The 26,032-nt window shown below is 49.1% G+C and overlaps 2 protein-coding genes across 2 annotated transcripts; one reads left to right on the top strand and one right to left on the bottom strand.

Annotated features, from left to right (window-relative positions):
* The first annotated feature begins 5,955 nt into the window (after positions 1 to 5,955).
* Positions 5,956 to 8,721, top strand: GUCA1A (guanylate cyclase activator 1A). Its single transcript, XM_062595076.1, has 4 exons — positions 5,956 to 6,153; positions 7,648 to 7,797; positions 8,192 to 8,282; positions 8,558 to 8,721. Exons 1-4 carry the CDS (start codon positions 5,956 to 5,958, stop codon positions 8,719 to 8,721), a joined length of 603 nt encoding a protein of 200 aa, XP_062451060.1.
* A 6,554-nt stretch (positions 8,722 to 15,275) lies between these two features.
* GUCA1B (guanylate cyclase activator 1B) lies at positions 15,276 to 20,475 on the bottom strand. Its single transcript, XM_062595031.1, has 4 exons — positions 20,272 to 20,475; positions 17,741 to 17,890; positions 16,057 to 16,171; positions 15,276 to 15,403 (listed from the first exon to the last, which is right to left on the bottom strand). The coding sequence occupies exons 1-4, from the start codon at positions 20,473 to 20,475 to the stop codon at positions 15,276 to 15,278; spliced, it is 597 nt and encodes a 198-aa protein (XP_062451015.1).
* Positions 20,476 to 26,032: the final 5,557 nt, after the last annotated feature.

Raw genomic sequence — 26,032 nt, 5'->3', positions numbered from 1 at the left:
CCTGGCCAAGGGGCTGCGGCCGCCGCCGCCGCTGCCGCCGCGGCCGGGCCCAGCGGCTACCGCGCCGCCGCCGCGGCCGGGGCAGGTAGGAGCCGCCCGGACGCACCTGGCGCTGGCGCCGCCCCCGGCCCGGCCCGGCCCCCGGCCCGACCCGGCCCGGCCCGCGGCTCCGCCCGGCCCCGCCGCCGCCCCCGGGCTCTGCTCACAGCGCGCGCGGCGCGGCCCGAGCGGGGCTGGACCTTAAACGCAGCTAAATAGCACGTTCCTGTTTATAGGAAAAAATAAAAGGAAAAAGAAAAAAAAAAAAGCCCCAAACGCGTCCTGCCTCGCCGCTCCTCCAGCGGCTGCGGCAAACACAAAGCATCCAGGTCCCACGGCTTCGATCTTCCTCTTACCCCCCCTTCATCCCCTCCCCCCCCCCCCGGTGCTGCTGTCCCAGCCCCGGCTGGGAATTAAAGAGCTGCAACTTCCTTCCAACCCGCCCCAGGGCAGACGCTCCCCGTTAAGCGCTGAGGGTCCCGGCGGAGCGCAGCGCGGCAGCCGGGGGCTCAGCGGGGGCTCGCGAGGCCAGGGGCGCGCACGAGCCCCGCCGCCGCGTCCCGTCGGCCTCGGCCGCAGGCCACGCTGCCCGCCGAGCCCCCGGCGAGGCCGAGCGCCCTCCGCTCGCGCCCGCAGCGCCGGGATGAGGGCTCGGAGGGTGCAGGGCTCGACCCCGAGTCGTTTTTCATTTCCAGCACAAAAGCAAGTGGCTGAGCGCTGCCAAGAGTTTTCTACGTCACGCAAAAAACTGGGCGTTAATGAGTAACTCTGGGTATTAATAAATGCTGGGCTTCAAGGGAAACTTTAAACCCCAGATAGTCATTGAAACGGTGACTCCGGAGCAGGGCTTTGGCGTGAGGTCACCCGGTGCTCTGTCTGCTTATTTCCACCACGTTTTGAGAGTCACATGCACTCGGGTTTTTGAGTCTGGCTGCTTCAGCTGCTTTGAAATCCTGCTTTTCCCAACCTTTCCTTCCCACAAAGTACAAATCCGCGCAACACATTAAATTGCCTCATAAATAGTGAAAAACGTGCAGTGTTGTAACAGCCCAGAAAGGAAACCTGGCTATGTCGTAAATGGTTGGGCACCACCTAAATAAAGTGAATTAGCGGGAAAGGTAAACAGGAGGGAAGGGAAGGAGGGGTAGCGCGTTGCACCGGGCGGGTTCAGTCACGTCCAACGCGGGCTGCTGTCGTTGAGGACCCGTTTTTGGAGGATTCAGCCCCGGCGAGGCACGTGTCCTGCACTGGCACGTGTCCTCCCGCGGCAGGAGCGCCGCGGGAAGCGGCAGCAGGGCGCTGAGCAGCCCTGGCAGCCCCACGCTCCGGCGCCGCCAGGCCCGCGGCCGGCCGGCTCGTGGCTCCGCGCCGCTCGCGGGCGCGCCGAGGGAGGAAGCCATCCCGCCGGCGGGCGGGGGCATCAGGGCGCCGGTGTCAGCCGGGATCCCGGTGACGGGACCAGCCCGGCCCGCGCGTGCGGCAGCTGGCGGGGCGGATGTGGGAAAGCAGCACGGCTGGGGAGGGTGCAGTGTGGGAGAGCGCAGTGTGGGAAGGTGCAGTGCGGGAGAGCGCAGTGCAGTGTGGGAGAGTGCAGTGCAGCGCGGGAGAGCGCAGTGCAGCACGGGAGAGCGCAGCGTGGGAGAACACAGTGCAGTGCAGGAAGGTGCAGCATGAGGAGGTGCAGTGTGGGAGAGCACAGTGCAGTGCAGTGCAGGAGAGCACAGTGCAGTGCAGGAAGGTGCAACATGGGGAGGTGCAGTGTGGGAGAGCACAGTGCAGTGCAGTGCAGGAGAGCACAGTGCAGTGCAGGAAGGTGCAGCATGGAGAGGTGCAGTGCGGGAGAGCGCAGTGCAGTGCAGGAAGGTGCAGCATGGGAAGGTGCAGTGCGGGAGAGCGCAGTGCAGTGCAGGAAGGTGCAGCATGGGAAGGTGCAGTGCGGGAGAGCGCAGTGCAGTGCAGGAAGGTGCAGCATGGGAAGGTGCAGTGTGGGAGAGCACAGTGCAGTGCAGTGCAGGAGAGCACAGTGCAGTGCAGGAAGGTGCAGCATGGGAAGGTGCAGTGCGGGAGAGCACAGTGCAGTGCAGGAAGGTGCAGCATGGGAAGGTGCAGTGCGGGAGAGCACAGTGCAGTGCAGGAAGGTGCAGCATGGGAAGGTGCAGTGCAGGAGAGCGCAGTGCAGTGCAGGAAGGTGCAGCATGGGAAGGTGCAGTGCGGGAGAGCGCAGTGCAGTGGAGAGCGCAGCACGGCAGCACCCATGCCAGGCAGCCCCTGGCATGGAGAGGAGCCACCGGTGCCCCCGCTGGCACCTCCCGAGCGTGGAAACAGGAGGAAGCTCCGGAGCCGGTCGCTGCCAGAGGGTCCGGGCAGCTCCAGCCGCAGGCGGGGAAGGTGCGGGGCGCACGGGGTGCGCAGCAGGGTGCCACATCCGTGCAGGGTGCACAGGGCCACGGCTGCTGAGCAAACCAGTCGAGCAGGATGTGTGCGAGGCAAAGCAGAAGAAACAGGGCAGGGAAAGAGGAACGGCGCTGAGAAGAGAAGCCAATAAATCGTGTGGAATGGGAGGGGGAGCAGAGAACGGAGGCAGGCTCTGCCCGCTGGCCTGGTTTCCCGCGGGGGCTGAGGCCACCCACCCAGGGCCTCCCCGGTGATGCCGCGGTGTCACAAAGAGCATCCCGGTGTCCCCGTGTCCCGGTGTCCCCGTGTCCCGGTGTCCCTGTGTCCCTGCCGCCAGGAGGATGCCCTTGCAGGTGGGAGCCCAGTGCGCGGACCGGGGGTCCCCGCTCGGGACCACGTCCCGCTGCCGCTGGGCGGGCTGTGTTTTGAAGGCTGGTTTGTGGCCTCCAGTGCCAGCCGGCGTCAGAGGTCTCCGAGCTGTCTCAGCTCAAAGGCTGGGAGCCCAGCTGACGTGGACATGCTCGTCCCGAGCTCGGGGTCTCCTTCTGCCCGCCGTGCTCCTGGCAAGCCAGGGGATTGGGGCCATGGCCAAGCCCCACACGTGAGCGCTGTGCTTGGATAAACGTCCTGCTCCCCGGCAGCAGGAGCAGACGGGTTTCGGGTGGGACAAAAAGCTCCTGCAATGGGGCCCGGCGCTGAGCGTCTGGGAAATGAGTGGCAAAGAGAAGAGGTAAATCGGGGCGGGCTGGTCGTTTCCCTCCAAGGCTTTAGGGAGGTTTCTATAAATAACTTGCCGGTGTCCCCCTCGTAATAGGTTTAGGAGCCAGTGTTCAGAGCCAGGTAGGGAGAACAGAAATAGAGCCACAAATAAGCCGGAGCGTCATGGAAACCAGGAAACCTCTTTACGTGGTTAAAAATACAGCGAAGCAGCAGCGAGTTTATTTAGGACACCCAGGAGCAAATCGGATAACTGCTGGGAAGCGCCAGTTTCCACTGGCAATCCTAAGGCGCAGCGGTATCATCATCGGTGCGAACCGGATAACTGAGTCATGGTTAGATAACCGCAGAAAAATGCCTCTGCAGTCAAGCGCAGCCTTTGAGGAGGCATCGGGGCAAGGCCAGAGCGGCGCGGCGGCCGCCGGGCAGCACCGGCGGTGCCCGGGGCGCGTGGCGGGGGTCCGTGCCGGGGCTCTGCGGCGCCGGCTGCGTGCGCTCCCTCGGCGTGTTTTGCTTTCTTCATTTTCATTACGCCCTAGGAGACGCTTCTGCATTTCCAGGAGGTCGTTTGCTTTAGAGCTTTCTCTGTAAGCAGTGCCGCCTTAGAGTGTTAGCCAAGGAAAGGCGAGGACCCGACCTCCCCGCGCCCAGGCTGCGCGCTGACCGCCCCGGCGAGCGGCCGGAGCAGCCAGCCGCCCCGGCCGCGCTCCGGGCTCGTCCGGCTCGCCGCCCTCTGTGCCCCAGCCCAGGGCTCTCGTGCCGGGCTCTAAACAGCGAAGGAGGGGATGAAGTTTGGGGGAATTTCACTGCATTTGCTTTTTTGCTTTGCAGGTCACTAGCCCTGCAACATCGGAGGCCCCTGGCAAAGACCGCGATAGACCTCAGGGGAGGGGAAAGGCCGAAGCTTTGCGGGAGGTCCTCAGCGCCCCACGGAGCCCACAGCCCCCGGAGCGCTGCCGTAAGGGCCGCCAGCCTTCAGCCTCGCTGCTGGTGCCCACGGTCGCCCACGCCGGGGGCTGCACGCCGGCCCCGCTCCAGATCCTCTTCTACCAGCCAAGCTGCCCCAACTCGTACTGCCCCTTCTACACCACCCAGAAGCCCACCTGCGGCTACCGCTACCGCCGCGACACCGACCACGCCAGGAAGGTGATGGACGTGCCGAGCGCCAACCTGGTGAAATGGAGACCCGTCCCGGGGACGAAACCACCGCTGATGGGAATAAACCCACAGCAATGAAACCGGCAACTGGTGTGTCCTGGGCTTCTTGTCTTGGGTTATGACCAGCAATAAGTGCGTGAGTCAAGGAGTGGGCAGTTTGGTCACGTCACTCAGCCTGCCAGAGAGAGATGCTGTGCCAATTTTGTTGTAAAAATCCAGCTAAAAGTATGGCCTTAACTGGGGGGGGGGGGAGGGTTAATCTGGCTCCTTTTGCTGAGCCTAAATTTGGCCAAAAGAAACCAAAGAACACCTTCTTTCACAAGGTTTTTCCAGACACAGGTAAAATATTGTTCATATGGAATGAAAAAATAGATTTCGCTTGTGGTGCTGGAAAACTGGGCTGGTAACTGGGGCCGAAATTGGCCTGTTGCATTGCCCGCTCTGGAGAACCGAATGCGCTGCTAGAAAGCACTTCTTGCAGCTCTTGGTGAGCTTCTCTCCATCTTTAGTATGCAGCCTTTCCTCTGTCAATGCATGCCTAAATATTAAAAACCCTTTCTGAACTTTTGTACAAAATATCCCCAAATTATCCTGGTTTGACAGGTGGCTGCATAGGTCAAAATTGAGTGCTTAAGCCAAAGGTGCACCGTGCTCAGAGGTGCTGTGAGCAGCAGGGAGTTTATGTGCCTACTGCTGCCAGCAAATGCAGCATCAGTACATCCAGCTAAAGCCCCCGGGGCTAATCCCATTTTCAAGGCCTGTGTAATGCCACCTATTTTAGCAGAGCTATGCCTAACTTTCTTCAGTGCAGAAGCAATACTGAGCTCTGCAACATATAAAAGCCAGGCTGCTTGTCTTAAAGTTGTGAGAGAGAAACCTAGAAGTGCTGTGGGACAGCCTCCCTGCTGGTAGAAATCCAGCAACAGCACTGATTTCATCGCTCGTGGAGGATCTGGCCCATGCCACTTTCTTAGGACATGCTTTTTTATCCCCCAGTCCTTCTCCAAGTGCTGTTCTTCTAGGTAGAAACATCACCACTTTCGTTGACATTCACATGGAGAACTTCAGCCAGAATAAGACTAAGGAAGACCAGAAAGACACCAACAGGGCAGAGACTTCTGAGTGTTTTACTCTCTTTCTTCGTGGTCTGAATTTACTGCAGAAGTTACTGCCCTCACGATGGCAGACAAGACCATAAATGAAGTGGATTAGGAGCTTAAATCATCATGGAGAAAAGCCACCGTCCTAATCCCCGGCCGGGGCTGTAATCTGCAAGGCTTTCCCGTTTTACCTCCTTCCCTATTTTAACCCTGAACTCTTGATGCCCCTGTTAGGAGCCCGTCACCACCCCATTCCTCATTGGCGGAGGAAGGATTTGCCAGGTACTTAAACGTCAGGGCCTCGTCCGAAGGGGGGTCGTGCTTTAAAACTGGCCTTGTGAGAAAGTGTCTTCTGTGCCTCTTTCCCCCGGCACTGACCTGGGACAGCCCGTGCACAAGCTGGTTCTCCGATACGCTGATCCCTGCGACGCTGGGGACACCTGGACTTTAAAGGCAAGAAGCAGAATTTAAGAAAAGCCCCCCGGCTTCAGAAAACAGCTGCAGAACTTCCCGTTTTGCCGAAAGGTGACCAGCGCTTTGCGTGGAAATGGGGAACATGGACGGGAAAGCGGTGGAGGAGCTGAGCACTACCGAATGCCACCAGTGGTACAAGAAGTTCATGACGGAGTGTCCCTCCGGCCAGCTCACCCTCTACGAGTTCAAACAGTTTTTTGGCTTGAAAAACCTGAGTCCATCAGCGAACAAATACGTTGAGCAAATGTTTGAGACGTTTGACTTCAACAAGGTAAATATTGTCCTTCCCGCTTGGTCTGCACCTGGGTTGGATGTGCCCTGCACCATGCGTGGGATTGCAGGTGCTATATCTGGGTGTAGAAATACGATCTAAATATATATGGTCTGATTCTCCATTGACTTCCAGACTATAATATTAGTTACTTAATGTGAAAAATCAGTATAAAGCCATAATCAACAAAAATTCTTCCCTTGCCGGCTGTTCCGCAGCGCTCGGTGTTTTCTCCACCTCTTCGCTCGGGAAGGCTGCATGGGTTTACGGGTATGGAGCGTCGGCATCACGACGTTCACAAACGTACAAGCGTGCGTGTGTTCGGAGCACAAAAAGCCAGCTAAGACAAGGGAAGAAAGAGAGAACAGACTTCTCTCGGTATTTCCCTTTAATTTAAACTGTAGGTTTTTATCTGATAGTGCGTAATCCCCTTAAAACAAAGTCTCCTTTAATCCTGAAATGGCCGGTGTCACGGCAGCGGGGAAGGAGCAAGCCTGCGGGAACCAGCACCGCGTTGACGCGGAGCCGCCGCCTCCCCGAGCCGTTCACCGCGGCACAACCCGCGACTCCGGCGCGGATGGAGCCTGGTTTTCTGTTGCTTTAAATTGCAAAAGGATTACGGCTTCGCTGGTTTTAGCGTACGTGCTGGGCACCGAGCGGGCAGAGCCGGCGCCTCGGCTGGCTGCCGCGGGGCGCTGCGTCCGCGCGCGCGGCGCTGCGGGCGCGGGGGACCCCTCCGCGGCTCGCCTGGCCTGGCGCCCTGCTTCCTGCGCACGCCACGTGTTTGAAAGGAGATAAAACGACAGGCACCGGTGCGCAAACGTGCGGAAAGCAGGTGCCAAGCTGCAGGGAGAGAAAATCACTAAACAAACGTCTGCTTCCTTCTAGGTTAGCAGTAAAGAGCAAATTTTGCAAAACAAGCCTGAATGAGTCAGGGGCTTTTGTCTGTGCCTAAGGCTTTACCTGTGCTTGCTGCCCCACGTTTGAATGCGCGCCTGGCAGAGAAGCGGGTGCGTGGGAGATCCCGGCCGCGAGCGGGGCTTGGTGGCTATTTATACCTAATCTGGGGATAAAGCAGATGATCTTTGCTGTAATTGGCTCTGCTGTGCAGTGGGCTTGTTCGGTGGTAAAACACGGGTTTATTCTCCCCAGCAAACTCAGCACGGCTTTGCAGTACATGCCTTTTCCCAGGCGCAATGCTCTGCAGCTGGCACTGCGCCTGCTTGCAAGCTTCAGTGTTCAGAGGCAGGATGATGGTCTGCAATGCACCCCGGATTTGCATCGGTGCTGCAATCCTGGCTGGAGATGCAAGCAAGGATGGGCAGGGAGGAAAGGGGAGCTCTCACCCTGGGATGTATCAGCTTTGATGGGGTGCATGGTGAGGCCTCCGTGGGTTAAAGCCTTCCGAGGGGTCTCCCAAATTGATGGGGAAAATGACTTGCTGCCTGACTCTTTGCTTCTAACTTAATCTCGTTTCCACTCTTCTGCTTTCAGGACGGCTACATCGATTTCATGGAGTACGTGGCCGCTCTGAGCCTGGTGCTGAAAGGGAAGGTGGATCAGAAGCTGAGGTGGTACTTCAAGCTCTACGACGTGGACGGGAATGGCTGCATCGACAGGGGAGAACTACTAAACATCATCAAAGTGAGTGGTCCCCGCTCTTCGGTCAGGAACACCCAGGCCAGGCTGGACGTGTTGGCCTTCCAGCTCCAGCGCGCACCGACCCCTTTTATTCCTGTTGCAGGTTGTTTAACTACATCCCCCTAAATCCAGGCTGAGATAAGCACTTGAGTTTAAACTAAGGATTTTCAGAGCTGAATGACTCCTGAATTATCCCAATAGGCCACCTGACCTTTTAATGCATTTATTGCATTTTTAAGTGGCTTTAATCCCCATGGGCTTCTTTATTCCTTTCAGAACCTAGCTGCTTGCAAAAAAGCTTGGCCTCCAACGTCCTAGCAATTAGACGCTTGTATTGATAAGTATATAAATGCATGTACCATGTCCATTGATTGTCTTGTATGTCCTTTTCCTCCAGGCTATTCGTGCTATTAACCGGTGCAATGAGACGATGACAGCTGAGGAATTCACCAACATGGTGTTTGATAAAATTGATATCAATGGAGATGGTGAGGGGCCTTTTTTATGCAATGCCAAACGCTGCTCTTCCCTTTGCCCTTGCCCGCGGTTCGGTCTGCCAGACTGGTGCCAGCCGCGGGAGCCGCGGGAGGTGTCTCCCCGGGTAGGACACCCGGGTAGGCAGCGTGGGGTCGGTGAGCACTTCAGCTGCAATGGTTTGGGGGTGGTTTGGTACCCAGACCCGGCACCGCAGTGGGGCCCTGCGTTACAGTCTCCGTCTATAGCCCGCATCTCACGGCCCCCGTCTCCACATCCCTTCTCACAGGCGAGCTCTCGCTGGAGGAGTTCATGGAGGGCGTGCAGAAGGATGAGGTGCTGCTCGACATCCTCACCCGCAGCCTGGACCTGACCCACATCGTTCAGCTGATCCAGAATGATGGGAAGAACCCCCATAGCCAGGAGGAGGAGGAGGAGGAGGCTGCCGAGTAGTCCTGGGACATGTGCACTTCATCTTCACTTTTTTCCCTTAATGTTATTAAAAAGAAGCAGTCTGTGGTCGTGGGAGCTGCTCCAGCCCCAGTGTGATAAGGCATTAGAGCATCCCACTAGTGCAGCATCGTGATCTCCATGATCTTCTCCAGAGGTGTCACTCCTGGGGCAGGTGGAGCTCAGGATGAGCCTGACGCACGCTGGAGCCCCAGGTCTGGCTCCTACAAGGGCAGAGATGAGCAAGAGGCGCTCCACACTCCAGAAACGCACGCCAGCCCTGGGGCTGGCTCGCAGGGGACCTCAGCGGTGCTGCGAGGGCCCTGTGCTGTTTGGGTGCCTCTGCAAATTGCTGCTGTGCAGGGAGGGTAGCGACGAGGACACCCCTGAGACCAGCCGGCCAGAGCGCAGGGAGCCGAGGATTTAGGAAAGCAGCAAAAACTCACTCTGGGCTGGTGGCCAGCACTGGAGGCTGAGTGACAAGCAAGTCCCGACCCTCGTGGAGACCCTCTGCTGCTCCATGGAGACCTTGGCTGGGTGCAGACTTGGCCCAACGGCCAAATAAATTGTTAGTCTGGCTGCAAAGGCCTGTGTTGACCCTCTGCACAGAAAATAAAGAGTAAAAGCAACAGTGAACACGTACAAAGGATACAGGAGGCACTGCTGGGTCTTTACAGCATTTGCCTGAAATTTGTGGTTCTCTGGCTAGTCATAGCAGCAGAGAGGCCAGGCTTGATAGGGCTGTTTGAAGCAAATAAGCAATAATGGTGAAATCTAGCTCTGCAGGGGGGTCTATAGAAAGGATCTTGGTAGGACTTAAATCCTCCACACAAGGCTGGAATGATGGTTGAGACCCCGTGAACCTTCTGCAAGGGGACAAATTGCATCCTACCCGAGCAGAAGGACACTCACATTTCAGGCAAGTCTATGGGCACACAGGGTAAAAGGAAGCAGTGTCATGTTTCGGGAATTTTCCAGATATTCGTGACACTTTCTCCTTCAGAGAAAAAATAAATGTGTACACCTTGAAAAGTCCCCTGGGCAAGGCAGGGGGCCAGCAAGCCAGAGGAGCAGTCACGGGCACGGTAGCGAGCTGCAGTGCTAGTCTGCGCGTGGCAGGGAAGCGAAAGGGCTCTCGCCCATCGCCAACGGGCCGCCGCAAAGCACGTTGCAGCACCCAAGGGACGAGGGCAGCTCCGGGGCAGCCCGCCGGTGCCCTGCTCCTGTCTCACCCAAACCAGGGAAACAACCTTGGCGTAGCTCATGCCGGGGGGCGGCAAAAAGGTGCAACCTCTGCCGAGGGGAACGATGCAGGGGGTGGCCCCGGTGACTCACGGAGAGAGAAGGTCCCAAAAGGAGAGGGGCAAAACCCCGAAACCAGATCTGAACCTTCTCTTTCTGTGCGTATTCCCAGAGCAGCCTCAGTACTTCCCCAATAAGCAAACGAGATCCGTAATTTTGGTCTCCCATTCTTTGATTTATTGCTATTATGTAATCAACCTTTATTCACGATATAGATAAAATCACCTACGAGCTAGCAAAAGAAGCATGGTGAGTGCAGCGGTTTTTCCGCTTTGCTTTCTTTTAAAGCATTAGAAACATAAAATAGTGCCTTTTTCAACTGCTGTCTGAACCAGTGAAACAAATAACTTCGGTGATCTGTTTCTCCGGCAAAGGGCTGTAGTGGCAGGAACCTGAAAGGGAGCAGTTTTGCATGTGCTTGCAGGAATATTCCTGCATATCTTATCACCTGCACAACAAATTTCTTAAATACTCGTGCAAGTCACCCTCCCAGGCACCCTTGGCACGCGCTGCCCGCGCCAGGCCAGGCGTGCGGCTCCGGCGAGCGCGCTGCAAGGGCGCCGGGCGCTGCAGGACGCCTGGGAGCACTTCTGGCCTAGCTGCGTGACCTGCTGTTCCTCACTGGATGCTAGCAACCTATGAGCGACTTTCTGGTCACTTTTTTCCCGTCAGCTTTTGTACTTCTGATCTTGTAGTGAACTAATAAAAGCTGTTTTACAAGATCACTTGAGGTTGTGCTTTTTTTCAGTCAACCAACCTGTTTGCAGCAAGGTGGATTAATGCAGGCGCAGAGGACTTTACTTTGGCTTCGTTAGCGTTGCTCTTTTGCAGGGGCAGCAGGAGAGACGAGGGGCCTGGGTTCCCCTGAACCCACGGAGACGAGATGCTGCTCCCAGCTCCTCGAGTTGAGGACTGGCCACAAGCCCTTCCCAATGCAGTTTGCATGGAGCAAGCACAGCTTTATTTAATGCATCCCCCCGAGGTGTCCCCGCCACTCTTTCCTCCTACAGCTCTGCGGTCGCCTTCCCTGCCAGCCCAATCCGGAGTCACAGCTGCTTGAAGGCGAACAAACCCAAGGGCCAAAGAGGGAAACGCTCTGAAGGGGCCGCAAGCCCCGTCCTCGCACCGTCTGCTCGGGCAGATTGCGCCGTGCCTCAGAGCCGGGGCGAGTCATTTGCTCGGCCTTTAACACCCCTCCCGGCAGCACAGCTAACACCCCACGAAGGATCAGCACAAAACTTACTTCACTTAACCTTTAAAACAGAGGTTAGCAGGGAGCTGAGGGAGGGCTCAGCATGGGCTCGCTGCACAGACTCCTTCCCCAGAGCCGAGCGCAGCCCCAGCCTCTCTCCCCGCAGCAGCTGCGGCATCGCGTGGACAAGCCCAATTTCCGCTTAATGGGAAACTCTTCAGAGAAAGGTGTTCGGAGGGGCTGCCTCAGAGTAAGCACGTGCTTGGGGGCATCTTTCAAATCTCAGCATCTCTCCCCAATGCTGCTTTTTCAGGTTCTAAGAAAGCAAATTGAAAGTAATTAAAAGGTAATACTGTGACTTTCTTTGCCCCAACTCATGTATAATTTATTTATTTTGAAATGTGGGCAGGACAAGAAAGGCCCAGGTGTATGTATGGAGTTGGCCTGACCCCCAGCCCGCAGGTGCCATACAGATGCGCAGGGTTTTGGCCGCACAGAGAGGCAACCGTGCCACCTCCTGGGCAGCAAGGAACCTGCCTCAGGCAGAGCGGGCATGCGGAGAACTAGCTGGTGATTCAGCAAGCCAAAAATAAGCTCAGTGATTAGGTGAAGGACCAACAAGGCCATGTTGCAAAAGTATCTCCTTTTACATCCTGGTACCCAAGGGCGTGAGGACTGAAAGGCAAAGAGGTGAAGCAACAAGAGCTTTAGAGCAGATGGCTTCAAAGCGCTGTCCCTTCATAGCCCAGGGGCCCAGCTGCCTCCAGCACAGTGCTCCTGTTCCCACACAGTGAATCAGACTGGCATAACTCTAGACTACCTTAAATACGAGGTTTTAAAGGTGATACATTTCTTTAAAGAAGGAAAAAAAGAGAAAAGAAAGATGAGAAAAGAAAATGAATATTCTCTCGTGCCACCTGCGCTCAGCAGCAATGCTGGGAGAAAATGACTAAATAAGGGGAGATTGCAAAGAAGTCGCTGTACGAATTGCCAGGGGGTCATGTCGGGCCTTGCACAGCCATTTGGGATGCCACAACACCTGCTAGCAAAAGCAGCACACAAGGGTTTGGGGAATGCTGTGACCTCAGTACAGGCCCTTCCTCTGAGAAGCCACCAAACTCCGCGTACCAGCTGTGAACATCCTTGTGTCTGAGCATCAAAGACACAGGTGAATAGAGTACAGCTAAGCACAGAGTTAGATGCAATCACCTTCCTGCTAACAGCCCTTTCCTCCCAGTCTGGTTATCACTGCTCTGCCAGGTCCAGGCTCAGGAGCTTTCCCTGGGAACACGCCCATCCAGCATAGGTCAGGATGCGATGCTCTACTAGGTCCTGCTCCCTTCCAGTCAGCCAGCCTCAGCAACAGCAACACTTTCAGCTTTCTAACCCGATTATTCCACCTGCAATCCTACTCAACTTCAGGAACAGCAAACATCAGACCAGATGATAGTAAGCTCACACGATCAGACAGCATTTGCCTTTTCTGAGCCATCGCATGTCCCAATTTAGACCAAAAAGAAATCCGATCAGGCAAATCCAATTCTAGCTCAGCTGTAAGTCTGGAAAATGGATTATGCAATGTCTGACATCAATAGCTGGATGTGAATGTTGAGCTGAGTTTGGGAGGAGATCAAAGTGTTTAGTACTTACAGATTTGATAAGACGACTAAGACTAAAGCACTCTGATTTTTCAACAAAAGATTACAGGATTGATAAGAGATTTTTCCACTAGGTTATGCCAGCTCTATTCTAGCATGAATACTTATCCATTGTGTAGACCACAACTGCTTCTGGACTGCCTAAAGCACAGAGGAGGTGACGCTTTACTCCTGGCCCTGAACTCTGCAGCATTTAATGGGTAGTTCTTGTATCCCAGCAAGGCCAAAATAGGGACCATCTGATTACAGCACTGTCAGTTCACATTATTGCACAGCAGCTATTTCAAATTCTATTCATAAAAATACTTTTTATACATATGCTTTTCACTGGTGTTACCTAGAAGCTAGACACAAGAGCATATCTGCAATGGCACTACCAGTGCTGCTCTGTATTTGGCTTAGCCAGATTAGTTCTTACACTTAACTCCCATAACTTCTCTTAAATTCATCATGTCATACTCAAAGATTACCTTGGTTAGATACCCAGCTGCTTACATAGGCCTTCAACTTCATTCCAAGTGGAAAATAAAAAGGTTCAAATAGATTAAGAAAAGTTTTAATAAATTACAATTCTTTATTGAATTCAAGTGTTACAAAACTTCTAACAATGACTGTACAAGTGCTCAGTGAAAGGACATCCTGCACCACCCTAGGGGAGGACTGCTTTTAGAGGGGTGCCAAATGACTCCTGAGGTGTCTGATCTTGTGAGGTGAATGCAATAAGAAAATTTAAAGCATTTAAGTAGAACTGCAGTACGTAACTATAAATAACATGCACTTAAAATTAAGAATTGTGAGAGAAGCAAAACACAAAGTGTGTTATATTGGCTGATATCCCAGAATTTGAGGAATTGAGATACATATCCTACCACAAATATTGGTCATGACTTTCAGCAATGCAAATCTTTCTTCAGGGTCCTCATGGAAGTTAGAATCAAGATTCTCTCAGATCTTTAGCTGATAAACTGTATATGCATTTGAACTCTAGCACCGATTGCGTTGTTCTAAATACATCCTCATGTTCCTGAATTTAAAAATCAGTTAAATTGACAAGACTGCAAACTAGTGAGCTAATGAAAAATACCATTGTCATACTTAAAGGCCAAAAAAAGGAATTTCATATTTCTCCATATATGGAATTTGACTAATTTCCTTATTATTTTAATTTTCCAATAAAACAGACCAAAACACATGTCATTTTCCTGGTGATATTTTTCTTGCAAAAAAAAAAAAAATCCATTAAATAATCCAATAAGGTTGAATCAATGTTTTGGTTCAATTCAAATTCTCTTTCCACACGATAGACACACACACACACACACACATATACGGATTAGCCATAAGAATAGCAATGCTCATTCTATAGGCTGTGCAAATTATATCTGTAGTCTGTGACTGGATCAGTAAACAGTGTAAAACCACTGTACTACAATATTAACACAACCAAATTTGTCACTTGTGCTATTCTGCTGGTTCTACTGATAAACCAGGGCTAAACCAACCAGTCCAACTACACCAAAAATTCCCAGGCAAAATTCTGCTCTCCCTTTGCTTCTCATCGCACCCAGCTTCTTCCAGTGCAGTGAAAGTTGTGAAGACTGAGTGAGCTCAGACTAGCTCCATGGGTCAGGGGAAACTGTCCTAAAACAATGACTCAGGAAGAAACAGAGGCTGTGCAAATCTGAACTGGTGCAAGCAGCAAAGTGTGGTCCATAGAAGGGAGATGTAAGTTAGTATTGCACCTGTCCAGCCTGCACATTACATTTTCCTGAACTCTGTATACAGTCTTGGTTCTCTTACAATCTTTATTTCTGATAGTGATATGTTGGTGTTCATTAGTTTTGTTAAAGTAGTATAACCTACTAGAATCAACTGCATGCACACACTGTAAGTTGTGACAGATTTCCTGAATGTATAGTGCCTGCTATTAGAGCACCTCTTTTGTTGTCATTTTGGGTTTGATATGTTCATACCTCTGTAGGCAGTAACGATAGAGGCAGAGAGACACTAATCTGCACCAAAAGTGGTACCACAACATCAGGAATTCTCTCAGGAATTCTCCCTGTCTGATCTCTTCTGCCACCAGCATAAGAAACGCTCCCAGGAAACCACTGCAGGAAACCACAAAAAGTTTGTTCCTTAGGATGTAACCAAAAACCAGAGCTGGCAAACAGGGCATTGTGTACACAAAAGGACTTATTCATGGACCCATTGCTCTGGGTACCAGCAATCCTTGCTGCATGCAGCATACAGGCTTTAGACTCAGATATGCCCTCTTAAACCTCTGGGAGTCTTCATTTGGATGCTGAGATTGTATTCAAAATGAAAGCCACTACCCCCCTGGAGTAAAAGAGCCAAAGCTGTAGCCAGCATCACATTTTCAGTCACATTAAAATTGGATTCTCTTAATACAAAACACTCTTCCTCCTCTGCTCTGAGACCCATCCCCCAGGGTTGACGTCCATTTGCAACATCTTCATCACCCACTTGTCTTTCCTGGCTCCATCAATGAATTCATCAAGAGACAACTGCCCTGTAAACAGGATGAGAAGGACAAAGGATAGGGACACAAAACATGACAGATAGTAAGACACATATGAAGAGGAAGACACAGGAAGTAAAAACGTCCTATGTATCAGAAGAAAATGTGTTAATAAGATAAAAGATACACTACATAATTCCCCTGTGTAGTTTAGGTTAGCTAAATAAAAGACAAACCACCGCCCTGTTAACTACGCTATTCACACCTGCACTGTCCTTCTGGCTAACAGGAAGTGTTGCACTAGTTTATACACACTCCTCCAGAAGGATTGCAAGTCTGATCCTGCAAACTCTGTGTTATTTGACTAGACCTGTTGTCTTTATTCAGGCTATTTATGCCTGGACTGGAATCTCCAGTCTGGCTACTTGAGACTTTGAGAATGACATGGGTATGGCATCAAAATCCAGATGGAATAGTGACTCCTGTATATTTTATATTAAAGTAATAATATTTTCTACTGCTGCATACAATTGCTCTAGATTCTAACCTCAGCACAACAGACCAGAGCCTAACCTGAAATGACTAATATGAGTAATATGATTGTCCTAAGTGATTTTTTTTGATAAACCTAAATTAAAATGAGTCTAGCCAGCATAGATATTTTTCATTATGTACAAGCACAATCTAAGCTATCAGTTCCTTACCATCCCCATTCTCATCCACTAACTGAAATATTCTGTCCACAACCTCCTCTGGTGTGAGCAATGGAGTCCTCTCCTCCACTTCAGATCGGCACACTTTCTTCAGCTTGTAGATAGACTGTAAAGAAGTTCACAGATTATAAGGACTGGCACATGGAAATCAGTGGTGTACATATATTCTCAGCAGTGTAGAGGTCTGAGGACTTCAGTTTTAACCTTTTCAGAAATATCTGCCACTGAAAAGCTCCAGATAACTAATAAAATCTCCTACCTTATATTATGCACACTGCAGATTACATTATTTGTACTTTGAAATTGCTGCCCATCAATTTTACTTATGTCTATTGGTCAAACCTTAAGTTTCTTTGCAAGTAGCAAGGTAAGAGTTTCACAGTGAAAAAAATCATTCTTAGAAGTTAAATGATTTTTTCCAGGGTCCATGCTGATCTGAAAGTAGGCACACCTGGATTTAACCACTTCTCTCTCCCCTAGTGAATTTATGCCCAAGCTGCAAAATCACAACCTTCTATTAGCACATATTTTGACCCATAGTTTCCCTTCCACTATGTCACTGGAACATAGCAGATTTTGCCTATTCCTCCCTCTGTGTATTCATTCCTCTCCTCCTCGCAAAGCAATTACTTGTTCACTGTTAATTTTGCTCATCAGGCTGAAGGGTTTTGTCAGAAGTCTTCCCAGACAGGGGATTAGCAAGAGCAGAACACAACTCTGGCCACTTCCTTGCTGACCTTAAAACCATAATTGAACCTGCCCTAGACTCCTTTCCCCAAACTCTTTATCTCATCTTTCCTGGTGATGCAGGTAGCTAGAACTGATCACATTTCCCCAGCTGCTGACATCTTAGCCAAAAGAACTTGTTTTGCACAGAAAGATTCAACTGCTCTGATGAGTTTTCTTGATATTGCAGTTCACATAAGAGCCTAAATTGGCTGAAACCACTGATGAAGCCTTTGCAATGCAGCTGTGAAAGGGTGACTGTAACAGCACCTGTGCTGCAGGGGCAGAGACTCCAACACAATCACTGATAGATTTACCTAGTTACACAACAGTAAAAGCCCAGGTGTCTCCTATCTGTCCCTCTGTGCTAAACCACTAGGACATATGCACTCTCATACTTCCACAGTCAATAATTAAAAGCAATTGCAGAATATAACAAAAACCCAGAAAGAAATATGAAAAGGATTTCTGTACAAATTTATGCTTACTCTCACATATACTCAAACAGGAAACCTGGCTCCTGTAAGGAATACAGGACGAAAGCCCCCTTCTACTTCCAATTCATGTGACAAAGTTTGGTGTGAAAGGAAACGCAAGGCAGTGCAGAGAGATATGGGAACTTCCCAGCAGCACCAGGCTGCTGCAGTTTGGGCTGCTTCCTAATCATAGAATCATAGAATCCTAATTCCTGTTAGGAATTAGAATTCCTAAGTAGGGCCAAGGCCTGTGACTGCCCCAGGGTATAACTGATTCCTCATCAGCCCCATTAGGTCTCCACCAAACCACTCCACAAGTGACCTCTTTTGCTTAGGCCAGGCATTTTCACTTAATCACTACCCACAGCTGCTTTGACATAGTGGATTATCACTATATGCATTGCATGAATTATGTGTATCATTATGTTGCCAGAGAATGATTAAATATAAGTAATTAGGCAATACCCACTTACCTCAACAATTTCTAGCAGCTCAAGTTTATCTATGCAGCCATTCCCATCCTTGTCATATACTTTGAATGTCCACCTCAGTTTATGTTCCAGTTTTCCTCGTAAAACAAGGTTTAGAGCAGCCACATATTCCAGAAAGTCAATGGTGTTATCCTGTAGGAAAAGAAGAGACAGTCTTAATGGCAATTAACCACACAGTTGACAGAAAACTGCCTGTGAAAGAGGGATGAAAAACAGCTATTTATTTCCCACTTTACATTTATAGAAGACTTGTGCATTTCCCAGAATATTTGTACGTACAGTCATGCCCCTCAGCATGTCCCTCCTCCCCCCCACCCCCACCCCAGGATGAGCACCTGAAAAAGTGTAAGAACAGATAATAAGCAAGTTTCCCATACCACTATAAGGGGGGACACTTGCTAGGACTCCAGAAATACACTATGTATACAAATATAAATGCACTGGGACAATACAGATCACATGGATGACGGAGAGGCAGGAGAGGATCATTGAGCGCAGGAAGTGCTGACTTTACTGGAAGGGGTCACCATTCTGAGAGACTTTAGCTGCTTCACCTGCAAGACTAACACTCAAGCACTGCTGCTTCTTCTGTGCTTCACCCTTGATTGATCTTGATTTATCTGAGGAAGATGGTGACAACAGTGAAAATGTAACTGTTCAGAAGGAAGCAGCAAGAGCACTTGCATTAAGATTTATGTCAAGTGTTTAGCCTCCTGAAACTCTTTTTTAAAATGCTTTAGAAATATTCATAGTTCCTTCAGCAGCCTCCAGCAGATGGCCCTCATGCAGCTCAGCACCAGTCCCAAAGACCAGGTGCTCAACAGCGCATGTCACCTTTGAGCAGTCCCAACCTAGTTTGCAAAACTGGCCTTTGAAAAATCCAGTCTATGCACGTCCTCCGCTGGCTGCTTTGTCACTGGGCACTTAAATACTGTGTAATACTTTGGAACAAAAATTGCTACTACTGGACTTAGGAAACAAAAAAGATAATTTAGAATGCATTTGTTCTGATGTCCTTACCTTAGCACTAATAATCCTTAGATCACTACGCCCTGAAAATTGATCGTTAGGCCCATTTTAACTAATTATATACCATAGGCCTATTTAGCAAATGCATAAAGCTACAGCTAATTTAATGCACTTAATTTTAGCATACATGCAAGTATCCTGTCCCTATTAAAAAAAAAGGAGGAGGGGGCTCAGTCATTAGAGAAACTTCTTTAAGCTGAGACTTCCTCCTGTAACACACACTGTTTATTGCTATTAGAAAAAACTACCTGTATTGCATGGATAAGCATATTTTGCCTGGCTACAGCAGGCCATAGAGACCAGGACACTTCTGCAGGAATCCTTTTCTACATGAATTTCATTATGCGGTTTGGATCTATGCTTTTTGCAGGAGCTCAGGTTTTGCCCAGTTCAAATTCTGAGACAAGTTTTATCTGTCTATCTTTTCTGTAGCTTTTTAATAATCATCTCTCACAAACTGACTTTTACTACTACCACAGTGAAATTTTGCCACTGGTTTCAAAGAAAACTTGATAGAAATTGTTTTGTCTAATACACGCAATATCTAATACTTGTCTCCCCTTTTCCTATGTGGATAGACAAACAAGCACATACCTCAAATATGATCAAGAGCATCTGAAAAATCTAACAGTTTGGCAAACATCACCTACCTATTTCAATAGGAGAAAGACAGCCGCCTTATGTTGATTTGAGTATCTGAAATATTACACGCTATTATTATGCTATCACTCACACCAGTGCATGAGTAAGTATAAACTGCTGCAGAACCAAGAAGCTCACTTCTCAGGCATCTGATGACAAATACAGCTAAGAGAATCAAGACCAAAATATCGGCATTTCCTTCAGCATTCAATTATTCAGCATTCCTTAGCTTCTGAGTAGCTAAAATCAATATTTTGTTACAGGCTACCTGTTCGTAAGGTACATACACATTTCCTCCACTGTATATCAAGTCCAAGTAGGACTTCCCTCCACTGTAATTTCTCCTGTATCAGAACAGATAAATATTTTTTCTGTTAGTAACCTTCGCTATTTGAAGATCTTCCAGCAATACTGTCTCAGAAGTGTGGCTGCCCAAGTTTAAACCTTTTAATCCATCCTTAGGCACTTGAAGAAGGACATTCTGTCCTTAATTCGCATACAGATTTATGAGGAGATAAATCCACACCATGCCATAAAGATGGGTGCAGTATGTGCTTCTTGTGTAAGGAAGGAGACTGCAACACAGTGCAGGATCTCACCAGCCTCACTGCTGTATCCCCCGCTGTTCATTTCCAAGTGCATTTTGAACCCAAAGAGCACGCTTTCAGTCAGCTCTTGCATTGCAAGAAGTGATGCAACTGCAATATAGCCCTGGCAGATTCCTTGCCTTTATCTCATTAAACATAATAAGAGTGGAAACTGCTCCAAAGCATCTCCAAATTGCAGAAGGTAGAGAGTGCTGGTTATTGGCAAAATCATTGCAACAACTCCTTGCCACTTACCCCGTTCTTATCAAAAGCTCTGAACATGTTTTCAATATACTCTGCAGCTTCGCGATTATCCTGGACTCCAAAGAAGCGCTTGAATTCATGCATGAACAGAGTCCCACTGGGACATTCCACCACAAATTTCTTATACCATTCCTGCAATTCAGCAACATCGATTTCTGTTTGTTCCCCTTCGGCATTGGTGAACTGCTGTCCCATTTTGATCAGTAAAGCAGAAGAGAAATAAAAAAGGAAAAGGAACAAAAAAGAAAACTCAAAATCCTTTGCTGGTACTGTCCTTTTGTCACCTTTAGTTGCTTTCTTTTTGTTCTTTTTCTTCCTGCAGTTTCTTGCCTTTGTTTCTCTGGTGTTGATGCTGTATCTTGCTATTTTGCTTTTTTTGAGGGGGGCTTTCACTTCATTCTTCCTCCTTCTCTCCTGCAGGCTCTACTCACCTCTACAGTTCTGTAAGCTCGCTTGGTGATCCTAGAGTGCTTCCCTTCATTAAGGCAGTGCAACATGTGGTATCAGACCTGCATAAAAATAACTAAGATCATTAGGAGATTCCCACTTATTAGTCACAGAGACCTTCAGATGTTCTGAGCAGCAGTTATTTAGAAGTAGACTCCATGGAGACTCTTCATGTTAAAGAAATTCCCTTTATGTGTGACCTAATCTCACTCACTTGATTCTGTGCTTTTTCTAGAAAAAAGTGATCATAAGTGAACTCTTAGACATTAGCTTTCAAATCTCAGTATATATTAGCAATTTGTGGGGGCACTGCAACTTTTCAGTGAAAGAAGGTATATTAGTAAACAATTCCTACTAACAGTCATATATGGATTTTCAATCAAAATTCTAACTCTGCTCACCTGAGAAGACATCTGATAACATTAATAGAACTACTAATACATCAAGTTAACCTGAATACATGCTAGATGCCTGACACTATAGCAGTTAATTTAGAAAAACAAGTACACAGAGCTAAATGTATGCATCTCTCACTTTTATAACTCATTTTTGAATTTCTCATGTATAGTTTTGTAAAGGTCTTATTTCACTATAGTTTTTTTTTTATAAGTATTGAGCTTTCCTTCCTCCCTTATCTTATCTCCTTGAAATACTTGCTACACTCATATTATTCTGCTATAAAACAATTTGTATCTAAGACAGTAAAGGAAAAAAAAAGAAAAAAACTATTCCTTATAATTTTTAATATAAATACCAACTACACTTCTAATAAAAGCCTCTTCTATCAGTTTATCAAAGAACCTGACACTAGGCTGCCTATAACCACATACTGCTATAAACCACACTCCTGTCCCTGGCAACACCATACCTCTTCTTTTTCTTGCTTATTGGCACTATCAACCTTTATACATATTATGCCAGGTGTTCTGAATCCAACCATCTTTCTGTGTCAGCTGCAAAGAAATGACCTGTAGCTATAAATGTGCTTGAGCCAGCCTGACTTGCAGATAGGATTCTTCATCTAAGAAGATTAGAGCAGTATTAATAGGAAGCAATAGGCTCCCCATTATAATAACACTAAGGGCCCTAAGGGTTTAAATTGCTCCTTTTAGCAACAGATTGGTTTAGAAAGAAGAATTTATAATATGGAGAAACCCAGGTCAGGAATCAATCTAGCACTTGCTGCTGCAGAAGTATCTGGTTTCTACAATAAGAACAAGTCCTATTCAGAGTCCACTCATGCATGTGAGTAACCCTTCAGTGGTATTACATATATATTCATGTTTGCAGAAGCGTAGCCTGACTTTACATTTTTATGGCTCTTCACATGTGAGGGTGGCCAAGCAATGCAGGGATTCAGTCAAGAGCCTCCAAGAAGGAAAGATGACAGGCAGGGCAGCAGAAGTGTAGAAAGAGAGGAGAGAGACTAGTGGAGTTACTAGAAAGCCTAAAGATGCTTGCTTTCTGTAAAAAGGTGCGTTTTTTGGCTTGATGGTGCAGAGGAATCCTGTTTGTCTACTCCTGTACCTAAAAGAATGTAATAGGCTTAATAAATTTAAGCCTTTCTTCTACAAATGCTTTAGGCATAAACTTCAAGCCCTGAATCTGAATTAATTTATGTCTCTAGTGGAGTAGGTGGAGGGCTGATCAAGGAAAAAGTGTATTGGATCTATCCCCCAATGTGTGCCTTTTAGCTAGAACTACTAGAAGGAAGTCTGGAAACCATAGTCACTGTGATATCTATAAACTGTTTGTGTTGCATTCTCTATTTCCCCATTGTCATTCAGTGTATCATACCTACGGATCATCCCCATGCTCATTATGTGTATCATGTAAATGACAGCTTTCTAACTCCTCAGCTGATATGTTTCTTCATTGATCTTGGTTAATATCAGAAAGGGCATGGGTTCTATACTTGGGTTGTGAACGTAGTTCTAGGGAAACTAGAGGTACTTTTCTTTTGCAGAGATACAGGTGGGAAGGATCAGATCTTTTTACTCCAACACAGATCGGGGAACCTCACAAGTGTTGATGTGAAGCTCTCCACCATTTCACACCGCTCTCCTGTGCAGAGCTGCCTGCTGAAACGTGAGTGCTGTGAGCACAAGACTCCACATGCCCAGGACGTTATGTTGCCTCATTGCATAATTTTGTTTTGCCGTATGGGAACTTAGTGATCTGTTCCCAGGAGAGAAAATGGTTCCTCTTTGTTTTGATTACTAGGATCTTTTCCAGCTAGGAACAAAGGACTGAAAGAGATCTCCTGGGTTACAGAGTCTGACCTATGCTATTGTAGGTATCGTGACATACAATCCCTTTAATAAATGTAGTGATGTTTATTTGGCACTGAAGTAAATTAAACTTGTAGCTCCTGGTATGGAAATTCCTCTGCATACAAGTTTCATTGTACAAAAAAAAAAATGCTCTACAGACTGCGTATTGACAGAGCTGTTGTCTCCAGTCATTAGGATATTGGTTTATGGAGCACAGTCTATCAGCTACAGGATTTCTCCATACTATTTGAAAAAAAGATGAAGGTAGAGGTAAATTGAAGTAACTAAATATAATAATTTCTATAAAACACTAAATAAAGAAATTGGTGCTCTTTGGCTACCTGAAAGTTTAGGATCAGTGCTGTATAAAATGACACAGACTGAAGAACTATTATGCCAGAATGAAAACTGGGTGACAGAGTTGCAAACAGGTAACATCTGATTACATGTCCTGCCTAATGAGCTATCCCTACATTACAACCAATGCAGCTCAGAAGCTGTAGAGTTTCCCAGCCAAGAGTGTGGAAAACTAGACAGCTCATTTCCTGTCAGTTCACTAACAGAACATGCTGCCACACGCTTTAGCAAAGGCTAGTAGAAATTCAAGAAAAAAAACTGCAGAGGGATGGGAAGACTCATTTGTTTGGCATCTGCATGACAGTCAAGGCAAGGTGCCGCAGCAGGCACAGCTGCCCAGCTTCAGAGCCCCAGGACACAACAAAAGCAGGGGGGAGACCAGTCCTCAGAGTGTGCTCAGGTGGCCGCCCCTAGTCACCTTGCTGCCTTGTTCCATTACTTCAAACACACTGGCCCTTGTCTGCTCTGAGACCACTTTTGGTGGCTCCTTTGAGCAGGCCTGGAAAGAGAAAAAACTCTGCAGCAGAGTGAGGTGTGTGGCTGAAGGGCGCGTGCAGTATTCCCGTTGGTGTCTGCTTTCTCAGGTGCACTGAGTCTGGCATACCAGACTGCAGATGAAAGCAGGTCTGAAACTTCCCTAAATTTACTAGACGCCAGGCAGGACAGACATGTGGCTGTGAGGAATGCAAGGAGGATGTATGGCAATTTTTGTGCTGACCCATTTCCATACCTGCCTAAGTGGGGAAGGGAGCAACACCCTTTCTCCTGCAGATGTACCTGCATTCTTCCTATTTGCACTGCCTCCTCTTCTTCCTGTAAAAAAAAAAAAATTACCCATTACTAGGCTTCCAAGGTAGAGGAAACTCCCAGAAAATATCTTAGAGAGATGCAGTGGCACTGGCAAACGCTTCACACTAGTTTGAAGGAGCAAAAAAGGGATGCAGAAAAGATTGAGGATAGATCAAATATCTTTAATATTTTGGTTGAGTTGTTCAGCCCAACATTTCTCTGTCCATCTCTTGTCAACTCATCACTAAATTAGCTGAATATTGCACACTTTCATATGCTGGGAATAACCGCATGGTATGGGATATTATTACAAGAGCTGTTCTCCCTAAGTTTCTAAGCAGAAAACAACAGATAGAAAAAAATCTAAAATTTGCAGTGCAGTGCTATCCTAGAATGAAGAATCCTACCCTTTGAGCTTTGCCTATTGCTTTTTATTTCCACAGAGATCTATCTACTCATGTGCTGACAAACTATTACTACATATCATCTCAGAGCAGCGACATTTCAGCGGTGAATGAAGTTTGAAATATTTATCTTGTGCTTTGGCATCTTATAAGATAAACATCTCAAAAAAGTGCAAAATTACACATTTTTAGTTAGATTTTGAAAATTTTCAAAACTTTTAAGGTAGAGGGTTAAGCTTTCAGTGTTAGGCAGGCTCTCCAGCAGCAGGAATCAGCACTATGAGCCTTTAGGAGGGGAAGAAGAAGGGAATTTCCTGCTTTTTTCATGTGAATTGAAACTGAAGAGTAAATATTATGCGATCCCTTGAAACCAAGATTCACTACTGAGTCACTGTTCCCCACCTACGAGGAAAAGAAATTAAGCGAGGATTCGCTGAGACCTCGGTGGAAGGCTCAAACGTGCTGCAGGAGCGAGGAAATGCAGCGGGGCACCGCGGCAGCTAAAGGTAGGTTTGTGAGCGTGGATGGAGCTGCGGTGCGAGCAGCAGAGGAGCGGTTTTTCTACAGCTTTCTGGGGAAACAAACAAACAAACAAACAAAAAAGCTTGTGGTTGTGCCTTAATCACACCTGACTTAAGGGTTGTCTTTGTTCAGCGCTCTGGATGTGCGAGGCCGCAAGTATGGCTTTAGACTTGGAAAAGTTGTTTTTTCAAAAGGAGGGGGTATTTTTTGTGGAAAAGGGAAAATGCGGCAGTGGCGGGGGAAGGGGGTCGTGCCTCGTTTGCCCGCAGAGCCGCGGGCGCGGGGTGCTGCTGCCGCGGCAGCGGCGCGCGGGCGCGGAGCGGCCCCCGCGGGCGTGGGCGGAGCGGCGCGGGCGGCGGCGCGGCTGCGCCCCGCGCACCTGGGCAGGTGAGGGCGGAGCGGCGCGGTGAGTGTGCGCGCCCCGGCCCGGGCTCCGCGCCCCCCGCGCCACGCCACGCCACAGGGGTAAGTTGCGCGCTGGCGGCCGCGGAGCGTGGGAGCGGGGCTGAGGACGGGGCGGGTTGTGACACCGCTGCGGGCCGGCAGCGGCGAGGAAATGGCTGCGGCGGTTTTTGCAGAAAGGCCCCTCTCGGCCTCTAGGAAGAAGCCGCGGGGCTGCTGCTTCCCTGCGCAGCCCGGGAGAGCTGTCAGGGCGCGGGGGGCGGCCGGGCTGGCGCTCAGCTCGCCCCCGAAGCCCGCTTCGCTGGGGCCGGTATCTCGTTTCCCTGCGGAAAATCGTGAGTCGCTCCTGCCGGAAAGCTCCGTTTCTCCTTGGACCCCGCGTTGCAGGGTTTCTGTGGCAGGAGGGTGGGAGTCTGATGCGGAACAGAAAACAAACTTCAGGACGAGAGCTTGGTTTGCTTAGAGTTAGTGCAAAAAACTTTCCTTGCAGGAAATCAGAAGGAAGCCAGAGCTTTGGTTTAGTGTCTTCAGGAGCGTGCGAATCCCGGCCTGAAAAGG

The sequence above is a fragment of the Rhea pennata genome, chromosome 25 (genome assembly GCF_028389875.1).
Source record: "Rhea pennata isolate bPtePen1 chromosome 25, bPtePen1.pri, whole genome shotgun sequence".
NCBI lineage: Eukaryota > Metazoa > Chordata > Aves > Rheiformes > Rheidae > Rhea > Rhea pennata.
The sequence above is the reverse complement of the archived record's forward strand: the minus strand, read 5'-3'. Positions and strand labels throughout refer to the sequence as shown.